At 54.0% G+C, this 16708-nt stretch overlaps 1 protein-coding gene across 4 annotated transcripts in view; it reads left to right on the forward strand.

Annotated features, from left to right (window-relative positions):
• The window catches only part of PPARD (peroxisome proliferator activated receptor delta), an 80797-nt gene extending 64778 nt beyond the window's left edge, over window positions 1-16019 (forward strand). For 3 of the 4 annotated variants that reach the window (XM_032864302.1, XM_032864303.1, XM_032864304.1), the window contains 6 exons: window positions 2800-3030; window positions 11699-11853; window positions 12600-12738; window positions 14019-14221; window positions 14400-14850; window positions 15595-16019. In XM_032864302.1, the coding sequence (XP_032720193.1) occupies window positions 2901-3030; window positions 11699-11853; window positions 12600-12738; window positions 14019-14221; window positions 14400-14850; window positions 15595-15842 (1326 nt within the window). In that variant the 5' untranslated portion in view covers window positions 2800-2900 and the 3' untranslated portion in view covers window positions 15843-16019. The remainder of the gene's footprint in view (window positions 1-2799; window positions 3031-11698; window positions 11854-12599; window positions 12739-14018; window positions 14222-14399; window positions 14851-15594) is intronic. The other variant, XM_032864305.1, reaches the window with a different exon arrangement.
• The last annotated feature ends 689 nt before the right edge of the window (window positions 16020-16708 follow it).

The raw sequence follows: 16708 nt of genomic DNA on the forward strand, positions 1-16708 counted from the left end.
TATTTACTGGGACCTCATCTTGATAGAAGATTTGTGGTAGGGATCCATCTTAATTTTTCCAGATGGCTACTCTGTTGTCCCATTACCATTTATTGGAGAACCCATTTATTCTCTTTGATGTGAAGTGCTGTCTTTATAACATGTTAACATTCCGTATATGTTAGCATCTATTTATGGACTCTGTATTCTCTTTCATTGATTGTCTATTCGTGTGCCAGTGTGACACTGTTTTAATTATCGTGGCTTTGCTATATACTTCTTTTTATTCTTCTCCAACTAATTCTGTGTCGTGTTTGCCAAAGTGCCTCCACCCAGCCTCTTTGCTTTCTGCAAGTCCCATCTTTTACTCTCAGTGGACAACTTTCTCTCCTACTTTATTAACTAAAAGACTGAGGCCATCCCATCCAGTATGAGCTTTAACAACCTCCTCCCCAGTTGCCATGATACTTCTTTGTATATTCTTCCTCCTGTGCCCTTGAATTAGTCCCCTCCCCTCAGTCATTATGTCCCAGCTACCTGGCCTTGAATCTTCAGGTGGTCTTTCTCTGCAGACCTCTCCTCTACCCATGGCTTATTCGAGTCTCCTCTAGTCCAAAAAACTTATTCCTAACTTTGCCACTTTCTCGAGCCAGTACATTTATTTCCTTGACATATTTACCAAAAACCGAGTCTCCATTTGCCATACTACCTCCCTCCCTCCCACTTATTCTCCAGAGTCCCAGTTTCCATCCTAACCACTTGACTGAAACTTGCCTCACAAGGTCACTGATGACGTGGCAGTCACTAAACCCAGGGGTCGTGTGTCAGTTTATCAGCCTTCAACTCTGCAGCTTTTGACATGGTTGAGCTCGCCTCCGTGAAACAGCCCTTCCCATGACTCCAGATTGTCTGGTTGTCCCATGTCTGTCCTGCGCCTGGCCAGTGCTCTGTTGGCTCTGGTGCCTATGTCCCTGACCTCCCTTGACACGTTGTTTTTCCTTTGGTGAACTGAATCCCTTCCCATGACCATCAATCAGATCAACGAGGATGCCCGGCACATCTCCACATTCCCAATTTCCCAGCTCTTAGACTCTAGGGCCAAATTTCCAAACTGCCTTTTGAGGACAAACTGGAAGAGGTTGTTGTCCATCCAAACAAGGGAAAATGAAAGCCTCCTGGAGAGGATTGCTGGGAGAGGGAAGATTTACTGTCCGCTGGAAGCGGCCTTGCTGTGGATCAGTGGTTCTCAAGCTTGGCTGCATGTGACAATCACCAGGAGAATTGAAAACAAAGATCCCAAGTGCCCAGGCAGCTCCCCCAGACCATTTGATGAGAATCTCTAGGGATACGCCCAGACATCCCTATTTTGAAAAACTCCCCAGTAGTTGCAGTGTCTGGCCAAGTGTGCAAGTGCGGAGCAGCGTGGGAGAGGGAAGAGTCTCCATTGACCCCTGACTTCTGGGTTTGCTAAGTGGGTAGATGAGCAGTGCAGATCACCAAAGTAGGTATTACCAGAGGAAGGGTGAGTTTGAGGGCAGATGGTGGGTTCTGTTTGGATAGGTTGAGCTCAAGCTGCCTGTGGCACATCTAGAAAGCCCACAGATGCTTAGATTTCCCTAAAGCAGGTCTTTAATGCTCTCAATCCTCCCACAGCCTGCACTGCTTTGGGATGGAGTCAGTCGCTCATGCGTGCCTGGACGCAGCCCACCTTCCCAGCCATCCCTCCAAATCCTCGCTCCCACAGGCCTTGCTCTGTGGCCACTGGGATCCTTACTGCTCCCCACTGTGCTGCCTCTGAGTCTTTTCTCATGCTTTTCTCAACACAAGTTCCATGCCATCTCTGGTCAAAATCCACCCCACTCTCAAGGCGTCTCCCTGCTGGTCCCTGCCAGGACGACTCCCCCGGCCCCCACAACACCTCATGGTCTTACCACCACTGACACGATGGTGGCATTTGTGGGCAATATGTCACTTGCCGAGGGTCAGAACTGCCTCCTCCATGCAGGAGTCCCCACCCAGAACCCCACCTCAGAAAGATTCCTGGACAGAACGCCTGGCCCCTTACCTGCCGGCTGCGCTGCCAAGGGTCTAGTTGCAAATCTGCCAGCTAGCTGCAAGCCTAGCACCTAACAGAGCCTCGGGTCTTTTTTCTTCCCCCCACACCCAAACACAGGAAGGATAGGACTTACTCCCTTCAAAGCTTGTGGCATATGGTGTGCCTGGATGGCTCAGTGGGTTAAGCCTCTGCCTTCAACTCAGGTCATGATCTCAGGGTCCTGGGATCGAGCCCCGCATCGAGCTCTCTGCTCACCGGGGAGCCTGCTTCCCCCTCTTTCCCTCTGCCTGCTGCTCTGCCTACTTGAGATCTCTCTGTGTCAAATAAATAGAATCTTTAAAAAACAAAACAAAACAAAACTTGTGGCATAGGAGAGCCTGAGTGCTGGAGGGGAGGGACGGGGGTTAGGAGGCATGATGCATGTCAGGATCTCGAGGAGGACTGCAAAGTTGGAAAAAGCCCCTGAAGTCATTCTGATCTAGCACAAAGAGCAGGATGGGGCCGAGGAGGGAAAGAGGGTGCAGGGGTGTGTCACCCTGTCTGGTTCGTGGAGACTGCTCCAAACCCCCCAGACCTGCCTCGGGAACCAAGTGGACAGAGGGCAGGAGGAGAAGGGACACGGGGTACAAGGAGCGGAGCCCATGGGCTAGAGCTACAGGGAGGAGGCGTGCCTGCTGTGAAGGAGTGGAGCAGGGGATCCCCTTCCATACTGCCCCCCTGCCAGTGGTTGCTCTCACGCTCTTCCTGTCTGCCCCTTGGCCCAGGCTGATGGCAGCTGCCCTGTAGAGGTCCCTCTGCGTTCAGACCCAGATGATGCCAGAGCTATGAGCGGGCCTGCAGGCGTGGCGCCGAGGGGAAGTCAGCCATGGAGCAGCTGCCGGGGGAAGTCCCTGAGATCCGGGAAGAGGAGGAGAAAAAGGAAGTGGCAGAGGCAGAAGGAACCCCAGAACTCAATGGAGGACCAGAGCGCTCTCTTCCTTCCAGCAGCTATACAGGTGAGGAGGGGGCAACAGGGAACATAGGGCAGAGGACGCTGAGTGGGCCAAGCGGGAACCCTTGCCCTCTGTAGACAGCATCATGGGGCTCAGAGGGGCAGAGCCGGGCAGCCGGGGTTCACAGCTCTGTGCTGGTGCTTCTCAGCAGCAGGACTTCAGGCCAGTGCACTTCTTCTTTCTGTGAAACCGACAGCTTGTAGGGGATGTGGACAGGGGCTTTAATGAGAATTCAGTGAGTTAGCATTTGGGATGCGTGTCGTCATCTGTATGATTCCCCTGCTGCCGCCCGGGGGACCTGGAGCCAGTCTGCGTTAACCCACGCTGGGAAGATCAGCTGTACCTGTGATCGTAACAAACAGTCGCAGCACCCAGCTCCATTGATCTGGTGCTAATGACACACATCATGGAGCGGCCCTGTAATTAGTAAGTGCTAAGCGGCCCGTCTGAATGATTGTAATTAAGGTTACATTTGTGCAGCGAGCCAGTTTTTAGCTTCTCTTATCACACTTGTTGGTTCCCTGGGACCGTGTGCTGTTCTCTCCCCATCTTCATCATCATCGTGTTATGTCCACCTTCAGGGGCACCCGGAATCCACTCCTTGGCCTCTGGTTTTCCCTGCTGCTGCCCCTTCCCCAGCTTCTCTCCTCTCTCCACCTAAGTCCCAGCACATTTGGCTGAGTCTTGCTTCCTTACCCTCTTGGGGAACTCAGGGTCATGAGAGGATGCACTTCCGGGAGGGGACATCCTGATCTGGCCACAGGTTTCAGCTGCAGGAGATCCCAGCCACAGGTGGTGATTGAGGGCAGAGGAGCAGGCCCACCCCACAGGATGGTCTCTGGAGGGCTGTGTCAGAGTTAAGGTAGGGCAGGGCTGCTGAGGTGAGCAGGTTCCTGCCTGGCCTGTAGTTAAGAAAGGCCCAAATCCTGGAGCCGTACTACTTTGAACCTGTAAAACAAGTTCCTGGACTTTGCTGAGCTGCTTCCTCTTCAGGGCACATGGTGGGTATGGTAAGGGAAGGGCCATGATCCCATCCCTCTGATCCCGCCCGCATATCCAGGAATAACCGAAGTGGGCTGGGTGTGATTTCAGGACTCAAGAGAAAGTCTCCCCAAACCCCCACAGTAACCTGTGTGTTGGCTGGTCACTGGGATGAATTTAGAGACCCTATGACTGGGATGAATTTAGAACCTTTCCCAGAAGAGGAATGGCTGACTGGTGATCAGTCAGTCACTCAGTGCTCATAACATGTACTGTTCTGAAATTGAAATGGGCAGGGAGGGTTAGGCAGCAGAGGAGAGACACCAGAGGCTAAGAGTGAGCAAGGTCTGTCACTGAAGAAGAGTGAAAAAGGAAGAGAAGGCCATGGAATTTGTGGCCTTACCACCTGGCCAGGCCCACTCTGTTGCCACAACTGGGGCCAGCACACAGAAGTTACCTCCACAGTAATGACCTGTCCTGGAGTTTCCCTACATCCTTGTGGGGACCCTATCCCCACACGATACTGCTGTTAATGGCGGACCAGAGCGCAGGGCCTGGGTGCACAGATGGGGCAAGGTGGACATGGTAATGGTTTCTCAGGGAGCTTTATCAGTGGGATTTAGGGCACACAGGGAGCTGTCTGGGAAAAAAAATTTGCCCAACCCCACCCCTTGTGGTGCTATATGTGATGTGATTTTTAATGGATTCCATTTACCAATAAATCGATGAAGTAGAGCTAGAAAGTCTTCCCTGTTCAATAATTGAAACAGGAGGGGGTTGTTTAACACAATCATTATGTGTTAAAGCCATCATATAGGAAAAGTTCCTGCAAATTCTACAAGACAAACAACAGAAAAGTAGAAACAGGCAGTTCACGGTTGGACAAATACAGATGGCCAGAAAATAAAGTGTTTTTCAATCAACTCATCAAAGAAGATATCTTCAAGATGAGATGTCATTTAGCCTGTCAGATTAACAGAGAGGACTCTTGCGGCCAGAGGCGGAACACGTGGCCCTCCAGCCACCCAGGGTGGAAGGGCAGCTTGGCTATGCAAGCGAACACTTCTTTCATTCCTTTGAACCTGCAGTCCCTTTGAACCTGCAGTCCCCTGTCCTAGGAACGTATCCCATGTAAATACTCACTGGGAGTGCACAGAGATTTCCATACTCACTCACTGCAGCGCTGCTCAGAGAAGCAACAAATGGGCAAGTGCCCATCTGTGGGGAATCAGTTATGTAAACTGTGGGAAAAACCGACTGTGGAATGCTGTGTAGTCACTAACAAGGACTGGGCGGGTCTGAATCTACCAGCGGGAGAAAGAGCTCCTGCCAAATGGGGGATCCCATTGCTTAAAAATCTTTGAGTATCATGGAAGGCACTAGAAGAGTGTACATGCAAAGGGCTGTGCCATTAACTCAGAGGAGTAGGATCATGACAGAGAGGCTGGGTCACACAGTGGTGTGTGCCATTAACGTGTTCTTCTCAAGTCTGCAGTACTCTCACCGTTTAAGAAGCAAAAGCACCACTTTTCTTTAAAAAGTAAAGTAATTTTGTTTCCCAAAAAAGGCCGGCAGGTGAGGGGCCCTGGGGACACAGCCTCATCCTTTGTCGGGAATCACACAAACCAGGGCAGGGATCTCAAGCCTGTGACCATCAGCAATAACTTTCGCTGGTGCCTTCACTTCTCCAGTCCCAGCCTCTACCTTTAAAGTCTGCCCACCTCAAGGGCTGGCCGGGTGAGGTTCTCTACCCTGCCCCATGAGTCTACGACTTGGGCCTCTGGAGTCCCCTCAGGGATTTAGGAGGATGGAACACAGCCTTGAGCCTTGAAACTGCAGGAAGTTCCTGCAGTTTGCTTCCCTTCTGACTCCTCAGAAGTTCTGCAGCTCTGTCCTCAGCTCAGCACCTGACAGAGAGGCAGGCAGGACAGGCCTCACCATGAGTACTCGGCAACCAGGGAACTCACATGCCCAGGGTGCCCCAGCTGGGTAAGGGTGGGGGCAGCTGTCCCCTCCTGCTTCAGTGATGGGCATCCCATCCACACCCTAGGAAGAGGTCAGGGGTCTTAATGTGGAGCTGGGGCTGAGGAAGACCAAGTGTCCTTCCTCCTGGCCTTGGCACCTCCTCTCTCAGCAGGCACTCAGTGGGTGTCCAGGCAGGGGCTGGCCTTTCAGTGGAGGACAAGACTGCATGCCAGCCCTGAGAAGCCCACTGTGCAAGTAAACAGGACGACAGAAATAAGGAGGCTGCTTAATAACCCAGCTCCAGAGTCCCACAGAACTGGCCCTGCCTTCAGCAGCTAGTTGCCTGTGGGACTCTGCCAGCGAAGTAAATAGTGTTGACCCTCCCGGCCATTGTCACAGCTCTGGCAACAGCATACCTCCAGTGATGGAGATGAGATACGCGAGAGAACTCCCCTCCATACGGAAATGATGCAAGCAAGGTCAATAGTGTCTGCTGAACTTGCAATCCAAGATGGCACAACTGATAGTTCACTCCCTGGGTGTTGGGCTTAGTGTTTACGCTGAGTCTAAACATTCCAATAATGGCCTGGTGTCATCCTCAGCAGTGACCTGTCTCATCGCTTATCATAGTCATGAATTATTGATTAGTAGTAATGAATAGTACAAGCTCAGCCCCAGGGGTTGGGTGGTTCTAGGTTATTACCAATAGGATGTGTGCACACAGAAAGAGAGAGAGAGAGAGTGTGTGTGTGTGTTTAAGGCCTTGGCTCACACAACTGTGAGGGCTGACAAGTTGAATTCTGCGGGACAGGCCAGCAGACCAGAAACCCCAGGGCAGCTGATGCTGTAGCTTGAGTTTGAAGGCAGTGCAGAGGCAGAATTCCATCTTCCTTAGGGAGGCCTCGGTCTATTTTCATAAGGCCTTCAACCGATTGGCCCAAGGCCTACTTACATTACGGAGAGTAATGATTTCAGTGTTACTCACATCTAAAGAATATCTTCACAGCAACATCTAGACTGGTGTTCAACCAAAAACTGGTCATCATGGGTACCATGGCCTGGCCAAGGTGACACATAAAATTAACAGTCTGGCCAGTGCCACTGTCAGCATGTTACTTAACCTCACCTATGAAAGGGTCAGAAGACCTTCCTTGAAGGGTTATTTAAGGTTCCCATGGGATTAATGGTATAAAGTATCCAGCAGAATGCCTGGTGCACAGAGGCACACAAAAAAGAGATTATTAGTGTTAACACATAATCTTTACCAGAAGTCAGGTGTAGGTTCAAGTCCCAGTCCCAGTCCCAGCAGGTATTATTAGACAGGTGACCTTAACCTCACCAAGCTTCAGTTTTCTTATCTTTAAATGGTATCAGTCACTATCTTCCAAGGTAATATGGAATGATACTAACAAGCTCTTGGTGGGGGCCTGATAAATGCTGGTTCTTTTCCCCTAGCTTCCTGGGGTAGAGGTAGTGGTGGGCCCTCAGGAGATGTTTAGGGGGTCAGGCAGGGTGTGGCTAGAGTGGAAGTTCAGAGGCAGGGCTCAGGGCCCAGATGATGGCCATTGGGTGAGCGAGTACATTTCCTGAGAGCTGAGGAGGAGCCAGGGGAAGGATGGTGCTGGCCTGATTGGGAAGAGCCGCTGTGCTGGCAGACGGCCCTCAGACTGGTATGGCCCATGTCCCCACCCAGCATACCTGAGAGGCAGCAAGCAGGGACTCCTGGTAAGGGGGTGGCCTCTCGGAACCCCAGTCTCACACTGCCATCATTACTTTTGGGTAGGACTCAGGGATAAACTCTTAAGCCAGGTGGTCAGCCAGGAAGAAACAGAACCTTTATCTTTAGAAAACCCATTCCTGGAGCCTGGGTGGCTCAGTCATTAAGCGCCTGCCTTCGGCTTAGCTCATGATCTCAGAGTCCTGGAATCAAGGCCCACATCGGGCTCCCTGCTCAGCTTGGAGCCTGCTTCTCCCCCTCTCTGCTGCATCCGTACTCCCTCTCTCTGTTAGATAAAGAAAAATTTAAAAAATAAAAAAAGAAAGAAAGAAAACCCACTCTCAAGCCCCCACCACTTCTGTATCCCCACCGTACATGCACTCCAGCACAGAGCCTACCCCTGGAGGGTGCGTACACTTCTGCCAACCCCAGCGCCTCACCTCCCCTGCCTCTCTCTGCCTTTTTTTTTTTTTTAATATTTTATTTATTTATTTGACAGAGAGTAAGCACAAGTAGGCAGAGCAGCAGGCAGAGGGAGAGAGAGGGAGAAGCAGGCTCCCCACTGAGCAGGGAGCCTGATGTGGGGCTCGATCCCAGGACCCTGGGATCATGACCTGAGCCGAAGGCAGACGCTTAGTGACTGAGCCACCCAGGCGCCCCTCTCTCCCCGCCTTCTGTGGCAGTTATTTTTATTCTCCAAAATTTATTCCAGACAGGTAGGGGGTGCCCCTGTCCCCCTCACTGGCCACCACCAAGCATCAACTGCTTTCAGGTTCTGCAGCCTGTGTCCACTCACGACCCAGGGCTAGGACAGCCACAGCCCAGTGACCTGATACTTGCCCAGGGCCTGTTTCCCCACAGTCCGGTTTCTAGCACTTCCTTCTGAGATGTTCACCCCGCGCATCTCCTCAGGATCCGCAGCTCAGGCTGCCCCAGGGGCTGGTGGGGCTGGAGCTTCTTGGCTTCTCCCAAGGTTCCCAGTGATCCTAGTGCTCCTGAGCCCCAGGCCAGTGGCAGGCCGGGGGACATGAAAGGAGGCTTGGTCTGGTTCTGGGGGCTCTCTGGGCCTCATAAGACCATCCCCCCCATTGAATTTCCTTTTTTTTTTTTTTTTTTAAAGATTTTATTTACTTATTGGACAGACAGAGATCACAAGTAGGCAGAGAGGCAGGCAGAGAGAGAGAAGGAAGCAGGCTCCCTGCTGAGCAGAGAGCCCGATGTGAGGCTCGATCCCAGGATCCTGGGATCATGACCTGAGCTGAAGGCAGAGGCTTTAACCCACTGAGCCACCCAGGCGCCCCCCACCCCACATTGAATTTCCATGAAGCTGTGGGGGAGGAGGTACAACCCAGGAGGAGGACAGGTCACGGTCCCTGCCCGTGTGGGGTACAGAGCTTGGGGAGTGCAGAATCGCAGCTTTCTGCCAAGCACTGTCCTAGCTCATGCTGCTGTTCACATGTACTTTCAGGTTCTAGGGCTCTTCTCTGTAGTACCTCTGTTTGTTGCTTTTCACCATGGCTCTCAGGTAGATGCTCCTGTCATCTCCATCTTACAGAGTAGGAAACTGAGACCCAGAGGGCAGAGCTGGGGGTTGAGCCCAAGACACCAGTTTGAACTCAGTCACATTCTTAACCCTCATGCCTGCTCTTCCCGAGCATCTGGAAGCCGACTTGGAAGTCTCCCAAGGATCTCATCTTTGAGCCCAGAGAGGGGAGCAGTCACCTTTCCCAACAGCCTCTTGCTTGAATGGTGGGCACTTCCAAGTCCTGAACCACCTGCCTGCCTCTTGGCCTGTGTTGCCCCTGGCCACATCGTACTCCAGCTTTCTCACCTTGTTCTGGCCTCAGCTGGTCAAGGGAAGGTCTGGATCCTTCTCTGCACACAGCAGGTGCTCATCAAACATCTGCTGCATGAAGGGAGAGGGTGGCTTGGCCACGTGCAGTGCAAGTGCCTAGATGCCTGCCAAGCCTCTGGGGCCAGGAGGGAGAGCAAGGAGGGCACCACCAAGAGATCAGTGGTTGCAGACAGGACTCGTTGCTGGAAGTGAGCTCTGAGATCCAAAGGCGGTGTGATTAGAGATGTCCCCCATCTAGCAGAGGAGGCAGACGTGTCAGCCACAAAAACGTAGCTGTTTACAAGAAGTGACACAAAGTGAACCTGCACACAGACCACACGGGTTGGAGGAGGAAGTGCCAGAAACCCTCCTGCTCGTCTCTACCAAGGGTTTTCACACGTGATCTCATTTTCCCATTTTCCCATGACAGCTCGTACCGTGAGTTCTCTTGCTCTCTTAGGACTGCTCAGCCCCTGCAGCCAGTGGGCGCTGCGCGCAGGACCAACCCAGGGAGCTCGAAGTCCACTCACTCCACCAAAGTCAGTGCTCCTGCCTGCTCCCCGTCCCGCAGCAGCACCCGGGGGCAGCATTCCTGCCCAGTGGCCCTTACATTCTGGTGGAGGGCCCCCAGCACTGAGTGAACGCACATGGACTGTCGTGTGGTGGCAAAGGCTATGCAGAAAACCAGAGGGGCTCTGCCCTCCGGGGCACAGTGCCCAGGAGACGGAGGGAGCTCACTCTCCCCCATCTGTGGGCTGAGGCGAATGGTTACACCCCTCGGAATGACTGAAGGTTGGGAGTGAAGACCCTAGGAGGGACAGGCCATTTCACTTTAGGCCCCTGCCCTTACCAGCCTGGGAAGGGAGCAGGCTCCCTGATGCTCTCTGGATGACAGACCAGGGACAATACCAGCCTGGGAAACGTTCAGTCTGGGCTCAGCTCCACGGCATGAGTCTCCCTGAGGTGCCGGCCCGCTCTGAGCCAGTGATTCTCTGGTCTGGGGATTTGGCCCCTGCCCCTGAGGAGGTTGCTCGGTCATCAGGAAAGAGAGCAGAGAACAGCAGATTCTAGCCAGCGTGGCAGAGGCAGGACAGGCGGCATGTGGGGTCATGTGGCTGGCCCTGGGCCGGGGAGACCAAGGCTCAGGCCGGGCTCATTGCTAAGTGTGCAAGGGAGAGATTCCGAAGAGAATCCCAGAGATTACCGCGTCATCGGACAGCACCTACCCCTGAAGTTACTGCCGTCCGTGGTCTAGTACTTTCCTTGCTTCCACTCATAACATAACTCAAACGTCCCATACACTTAATAGAAGAAAAAACCTGGGGAAATTCAGTTTGCTGCCCAGTTGACCTGACTGATACCACCTTCTTTCTGCTTGAGCAAGAAGTTTCGTAAGTGTGGCTTTGAGCTTCTTGGGACACCTGGGTGGCTTAATCATCTGCCTTTGGCTCAGGTCATGATCCCGGGGTTCTGGGATCAAGCCCCACATCTGGGTACCTGCTCAGCGGGACGCCTGCTTCTCCGCCCCCCTCCCCGTGCTTGTGTTTCCCTCTCTGTTAAATAAATAACTTAAGAATCTTTAAAAGAAAAAAAGAACAGATTGGAACTTCTTGAGAGATTCTTTACAGCATCTCTGGAGCCCACCTAAGAGTCAAATTTCCCAGGAGAGGTGGATGGAGGGTTGGTCTCCCTCACACACATTCCGTACAACCCCACACGGGCCCAGACGGTGGAGCCTCTCACACTACGAGAGCTACTTCTCAAGTTGAGTCTAAAGAGATCTTGTCTGCTTCCTCCTCTTGCTCCCTTCCCCCTAAAACATAGTCATCCTCCCCAATAAACACGCATGCACACACACCCCTCTTTCCTGCCCTGTGGTCAGTACAGCCCAGGAAGGCTCTGACTTCCCCCCGATAATGATAGCTGCCATTTCCCAAACACCTGCTATATGGCAGGTCCGGGGAAGAGCCTCATGTTCTCGATGAAGAAACCAACCCTCAGAAAGGTTGACTGCTTGCGGCACTTAGCTGTTAAGTGTCTGAGCTGAGTGAGGGCCGCTTGGGAAATGTGGGCTCTCCCTCACAACCCTCACCGTGCCCCTGTGGGCTCTGGTCACCTCCGCTGGCCCCCATCCCAGCCAAAGGTGAAGGCATCCCTGTGTCATTTGTCTACAGACCTTTCCCGGAGCTCCTCGCCACCCTCCCTGCTGGACCAGCTGCAGATGGGCTGTGATGGGGCCTCGTGTGGCAGCCTCAACATGGAGTGCCGTGTGTGCGGGGACAAGGCATCGGGCTTCCACTATGGTGTTCATGCGTGTGAGGGGTGCAAGGTAGGGCCCGCGGCAAGTGGCGGTTGGCAGCTGGGGCTGTGTTTACATGGAGAGCTGACCGGCCAGAGAAGCTAGGCCCTCACAGTACCTGCTGCGGAATTCTCACCTGGGAGGCAGCCAGGCCCTTGGGCTCCTTCCAGGCCTCCGCTCTGGGTATGGCTGGTCCCTAGTCGGCCTGCCCTATTGGGCACCGCCCCAGCCCCTTGGGCTGGCTGGCTGCTGGCGCCCTCTGGAGACATAGCTCTAGGACAGAACGAGGGGCTTGGGCTCAGCCATCACGCTGATCGCAAGTGCTTCCTGTACCTCAAGGCCCAAGAGGGCCCCTTGGAGGGAAAAGAGAAAATTTACTTTTCTTTCTCCAGGGGTGCTTTTTGGTTCATCCTCCTAACTGCACACCCATCAAAATGGTACATATTATTTTACTAAACCACTGCCTAGAAAATACCTGGAACCAGATACATTTAGGAATAAACCAGGTTAGCCATGATACAATTTTATGTTACCAAACGCACAAAGAAGCACTTAAAGTGAAGAATTAGACAGATAGATAGATACAGATATAGATATATCTCAAAGGCTTTAGGGTTATTTTCTATCTTCCTCCACTCCCCTCCAAAAGAAACTCCCCCCTGTAACTTCCAAATTTCAGGAATTCTGACATTTACACACAGCACTGGGGCCCCTGACATCCCAGAATCCAGGGTGCAGAGCAGGATTCTCAGCTTTCTGTGACCCTCCCCCACCAGGGCTTCTTCCGTCGGACGATCCGCATGAAGCTGGAGTACGAGAAGTGCGAAAGGATCTGCAAGATCCAGAAGAAGAACCGCAACAAGTGCCAGTACTGCCGCTTCCAGAAATGTGTGGCCCTGGGCATGTCACACAATGGTGAGAGCCGGCCCCGGGCACAGTATGGCCAGAAACCAGGCCTTGCGGTGGGGGGGAAGGGGTTGCTGAGGTGGGGTGAGGAGACCCTCAGAGCCATGCCCAGTGTGCAGGAATCCCAAGACCAAAGTGCCTTCCCCAGACGAATCCACATCCGCTTTGGGGCCCCGGGCCCAGAGTAGTCACCTGCTTTCAATCCCCGAGGCTCACTGGGGATTGACCCCAGCTCCAGTCACATTGGAAACACCATTTCCAGCACCCCAAGCCTGTCTCAGATGACCTGACAGCGTAAAAAGCCACTGCCAAAGCCTGGGATCACCTGGGCCCTTGCTGGTTAGTAAAGGCAGGCAGGAGCCATGAGTGACCACAGGTGTCCGCTGCCGGCAGCCAGGCAGTTTTCTGGAGGCTGGCCACTCCTGGGAGACAGAGATTGCCCTGCACTTTGGGCCTCCTACGGTATTGTCTTTAGACCCCATACAGTAGGATTGCACAGAGCCCATCTGCCCCCCACTTTGCCTGTCTTGAGTCAGAGCCCCCCTCGGGGGATTGGGGAGAGCTTTTTGTTTAAATGCCTCCACCCACAGCTACCCTGTCTTGCCTTTTAGATGGTGGCAGGACCCAAGCCCTCCAACTGCAGCCTTTCCTCCATGGTGGGGCCTGGCAGGTCTGGGGCTTGGTCCCTCCCTCCAGTCTGTATCTTCCCAGGCTCTGTTCCTTAGGTGGGCTGAGCAGATTTCCTAGGAGATCTCAAGGCCAACTCAGTTCTTCTCACTTCTTCTCTTAGAGAAGCCGGATTTATATCCTGTTCATTACTAATAACTAATTTTTTAGTGTTTACTGTGTGAATATTCTTATTGAATTGTTTTGACAATCCAGTGAGATTTCAGTATTAGCCCATTTTTCTTTATGAATAAAGGTGAAATAGCCTTCCTCTTCCTGCCTCCTGGAACTCAGGCATGGGCCTTTGACACCAGAGACTGTCTTCCCACCTGTCACACTGCACTGCCTTCCAGCCACAGTGGCTCAGCCAACTCCCTGAATTAGGGCTCTTATGTGCCAGGCACTATGAACAAGACAGAATCCCTGTCCCCCCTGGAGCTTACATTCGGGAGGGGTTCCCCAATATTCCCGTGTGCTGGCTGTAGAGCTTCTGAGGGTCCTGGGCTCAAAAAGTGGGTCTCCATTTTTGGCCTCCGTACCTGTTGTGAGACAAGGAGGTTGGAGATGTTGGCTCCTGCCTGGGCTCCTCAATGACTTCTCTTCACCCCCTACCCCACACACAGCCATCCGCTTTGGCCGGATGCCAGAGGCCGAGAAGAGGAAGCTGGTGGCGGGGCTGACGGCAAGCGAGGGGAATCAGCACAACCCACAGGTGGCTGACCTGAAGGCCTTCTCTAAGCACATCTACAATGCCTACCTGAAGAACTTCAACATGACCAAAAAGAAAGCCCGCGGCATCCTCACTGGCAAGGCCAGCCACACGGCGGTGAGTGTCACTGCTCGGCCTGGCTGCCCGGGCTCTAGGCCCTGCCTGCCGCCTGCCTGACTTCTGGGAGAACCGGGCTACTTCCTTCCCCTCACTTCGGGGAAGAGGCCGGGGGTATGGGGAGCACATGGGCGGGGGTCCTCCCAAGGCCTGGCCTCTAACGGGGCCTGGTTTTCAGCCCTTTGTGATCCACGACATCGAGACATTGTGGCAAGCAGAGAAGGGCCTGGTGTGGAAGCAGCTGGTGAACGGCCTGCCCCCCTACAAGGAGATCAGCGTGCACGTCTTCTACCGCTGCCAGTATACCACGGTCGAGACCGTGCGGGAGCTCACCGAGTTCGCCAAGAGCATCCCCAGCTTCAGCAACCTCTTCCTCAACGATCAGGTGACCCTTCTCAAGTATGGTGTGCACGAGGCCATCTTCGCCATGCTGGCCTCCATCGTCAACAAGGATGGCTTACTGGTGGCCAACGGCACTGGTTTCGTCACCCGGGAGTTCCTGCGGAGCCTCCGGAAGCCCTTCAGTGACATCATTGAGCCTAAGTTTGAGTTTGCAGTCAAGTTCAATGCCCTGGAACTTGACGACAGTGACTTGGCTCTCTTCATTGCAGCTATCATTCTCTGTGGAGGTAAGTGAGGCTGGGGCTGGCGGGCCTGCCCCACACACCCAGCCCTTCTGGGGGTTGGGCCTTCACCGCGGGGCACCAGGCCTGAACCCAAACAGTGTGGGGTGGTGCCCGTGTGATGTTGGCAGCGCGACACACGAGGTGCCAATGGTGTGGAGGACTGGCTCCCTCTTCTCGAAGGAGAGGAGGCAGACAAGACTGAAGAAATATGCAACATGTTCATGGGGATGATTCTTCGTATTTTGCCTCCACTTTTTGGATCCCAATGCAATAAATAGAATAATCATCACACTCACAGTGCTGTAGAGCTCACTTCGTACCAGGCACTGTTCTGGTTCCTTTTCCTAGATGATAACTCACTTGGTTCTCATGGCAGCCTGTGCAGAAGGCATTTCTGTCACCCCATTTTACAGATGACGGAACTAAAGTCAGAGAGGCTGCAGGGAGTGGCCAGTGCACAGTCTCCTTGCTAGTCTGTGGTGGGGGTGCGGGTTGAACCCAGGCAGTGAGTCTCTTTACCGTCATACTCCCCTTTCTCAGAAAAGAAAACCAAAAAGGCGAAGGACATGGGCCAGGCCCTGGGGCAGAGGGACTAGAACTCTCTGTGGAGCAGTCACTGACAGGACAGGGCTCGGGTCTGTCATGGCAGTGGGTCTGCTGTCCTCTGGGCCAAGTCACCCACCCAGGGCAGAGGTAGGGGAGCTCCTCCTCGACTCCCTCCCATACCTCTGCCCTGTGTCCCCACAGACCGGCCAGGCCTCATAAACGTGCCCCAGGTGGAGGCCATCCAGGACACCATCCTACGTGCCCTCGAGTTCCACCTGCAGGCCAACCACCCCTACGCCCAGTACCTCTTCCCCAAGCTGCTGCAGAAGATGGCCGACCTGAGGCAGCTGGTCACCGAGCACGCACAGATGATGCAGCGCATCAAGAAGACCGAGACGGAAACCTCGCTGCACCCCCTGCTCCAGGAGATCTATAAGGACATGTACTGAGGGGGCGGGCCGCCGGCACTGGGACATAAGTCACCCACGAGACTTTTCCGGACCGCGGCCCCCCTGCTCCTGCGCTCAGACACACGGCCTCCTGCTCCCTGTGTTCCCTGCCTCCCCTTCTTCACCTGCCTCTCTCTCAGATCCTCTTTCTTCTCTGATTTCCTTGCTCTCCCTCGCTTTCTCTTCCTGCCTCTCTGTAGGTTTCCCTCTTCCTTCCTCCCTTGCCTTCCTTTCTCTCTCTCCCCATCCCCATGTCTGTCCCCCTTTCTCTTTGTGAGAGACAGTTCGTGTTACTTCACCAGCAGCATGGAACAGGTCCTCTGCTTTCGTCCACCCCGTCCCCTGTTCCCCAGGAGCCGGGGGGAATGGGCCTGCCCTCTGCATCAATAGTCACCTGCAAGGGTGGGCGCCTCCCTTCTCCTGTCTGCACAGCAAAGGACTCGGGCCAGCCAAAGAAACACTAAGTTCTCTAGGCCCAGCTTCCTGGGGAAGCCATGCGGGGCCTGGGCTGACTGCAGCAGTGGACCCCAAGTCACCGGGGCCCTGCCCTGAGGGCCAGGATGCCTCCCTCAGACTGTCACTGCCCTCCCCTATCCAGCCAACCCCTCTCCAGCAACACATCCCAGCAACACTGATAGCAGCACCCTCTCTTCTTTTCACCAGTTTGCCAGGCCAGTGTCACTGATGGTCCCCTGCGCTGGCCGCCAGGGGACACCCCCAGCCTGGAAGGAGACGGGCTTCCCTCCAGGTGGGGGCCCCCACTGAAGAGGAGCAAGCCTCAAGGGAGGTGGAGATTGGCCAAAAAGGCAGCAGGCGGTGGACTTAATTCTGAGCCCAGGCCTGGGGGTCATCGGCACCCCCTCTCC

Source organism: Lontra canadensis, unplaced genomic scaffold, assembly GCF_010015895.1.
Source record: "Lontra canadensis isolate GAN:19392208 unplaced genomic scaffold, GSC_riverotter_1.0 scaffold27, whole genome shotgun sequence".
Taxonomy (NCBI): domain Eukaryota; kingdom Metazoa; phylum Chordata; class Mammalia; order Carnivora; family Mustelidae; genus Lontra; species Lontra canadensis.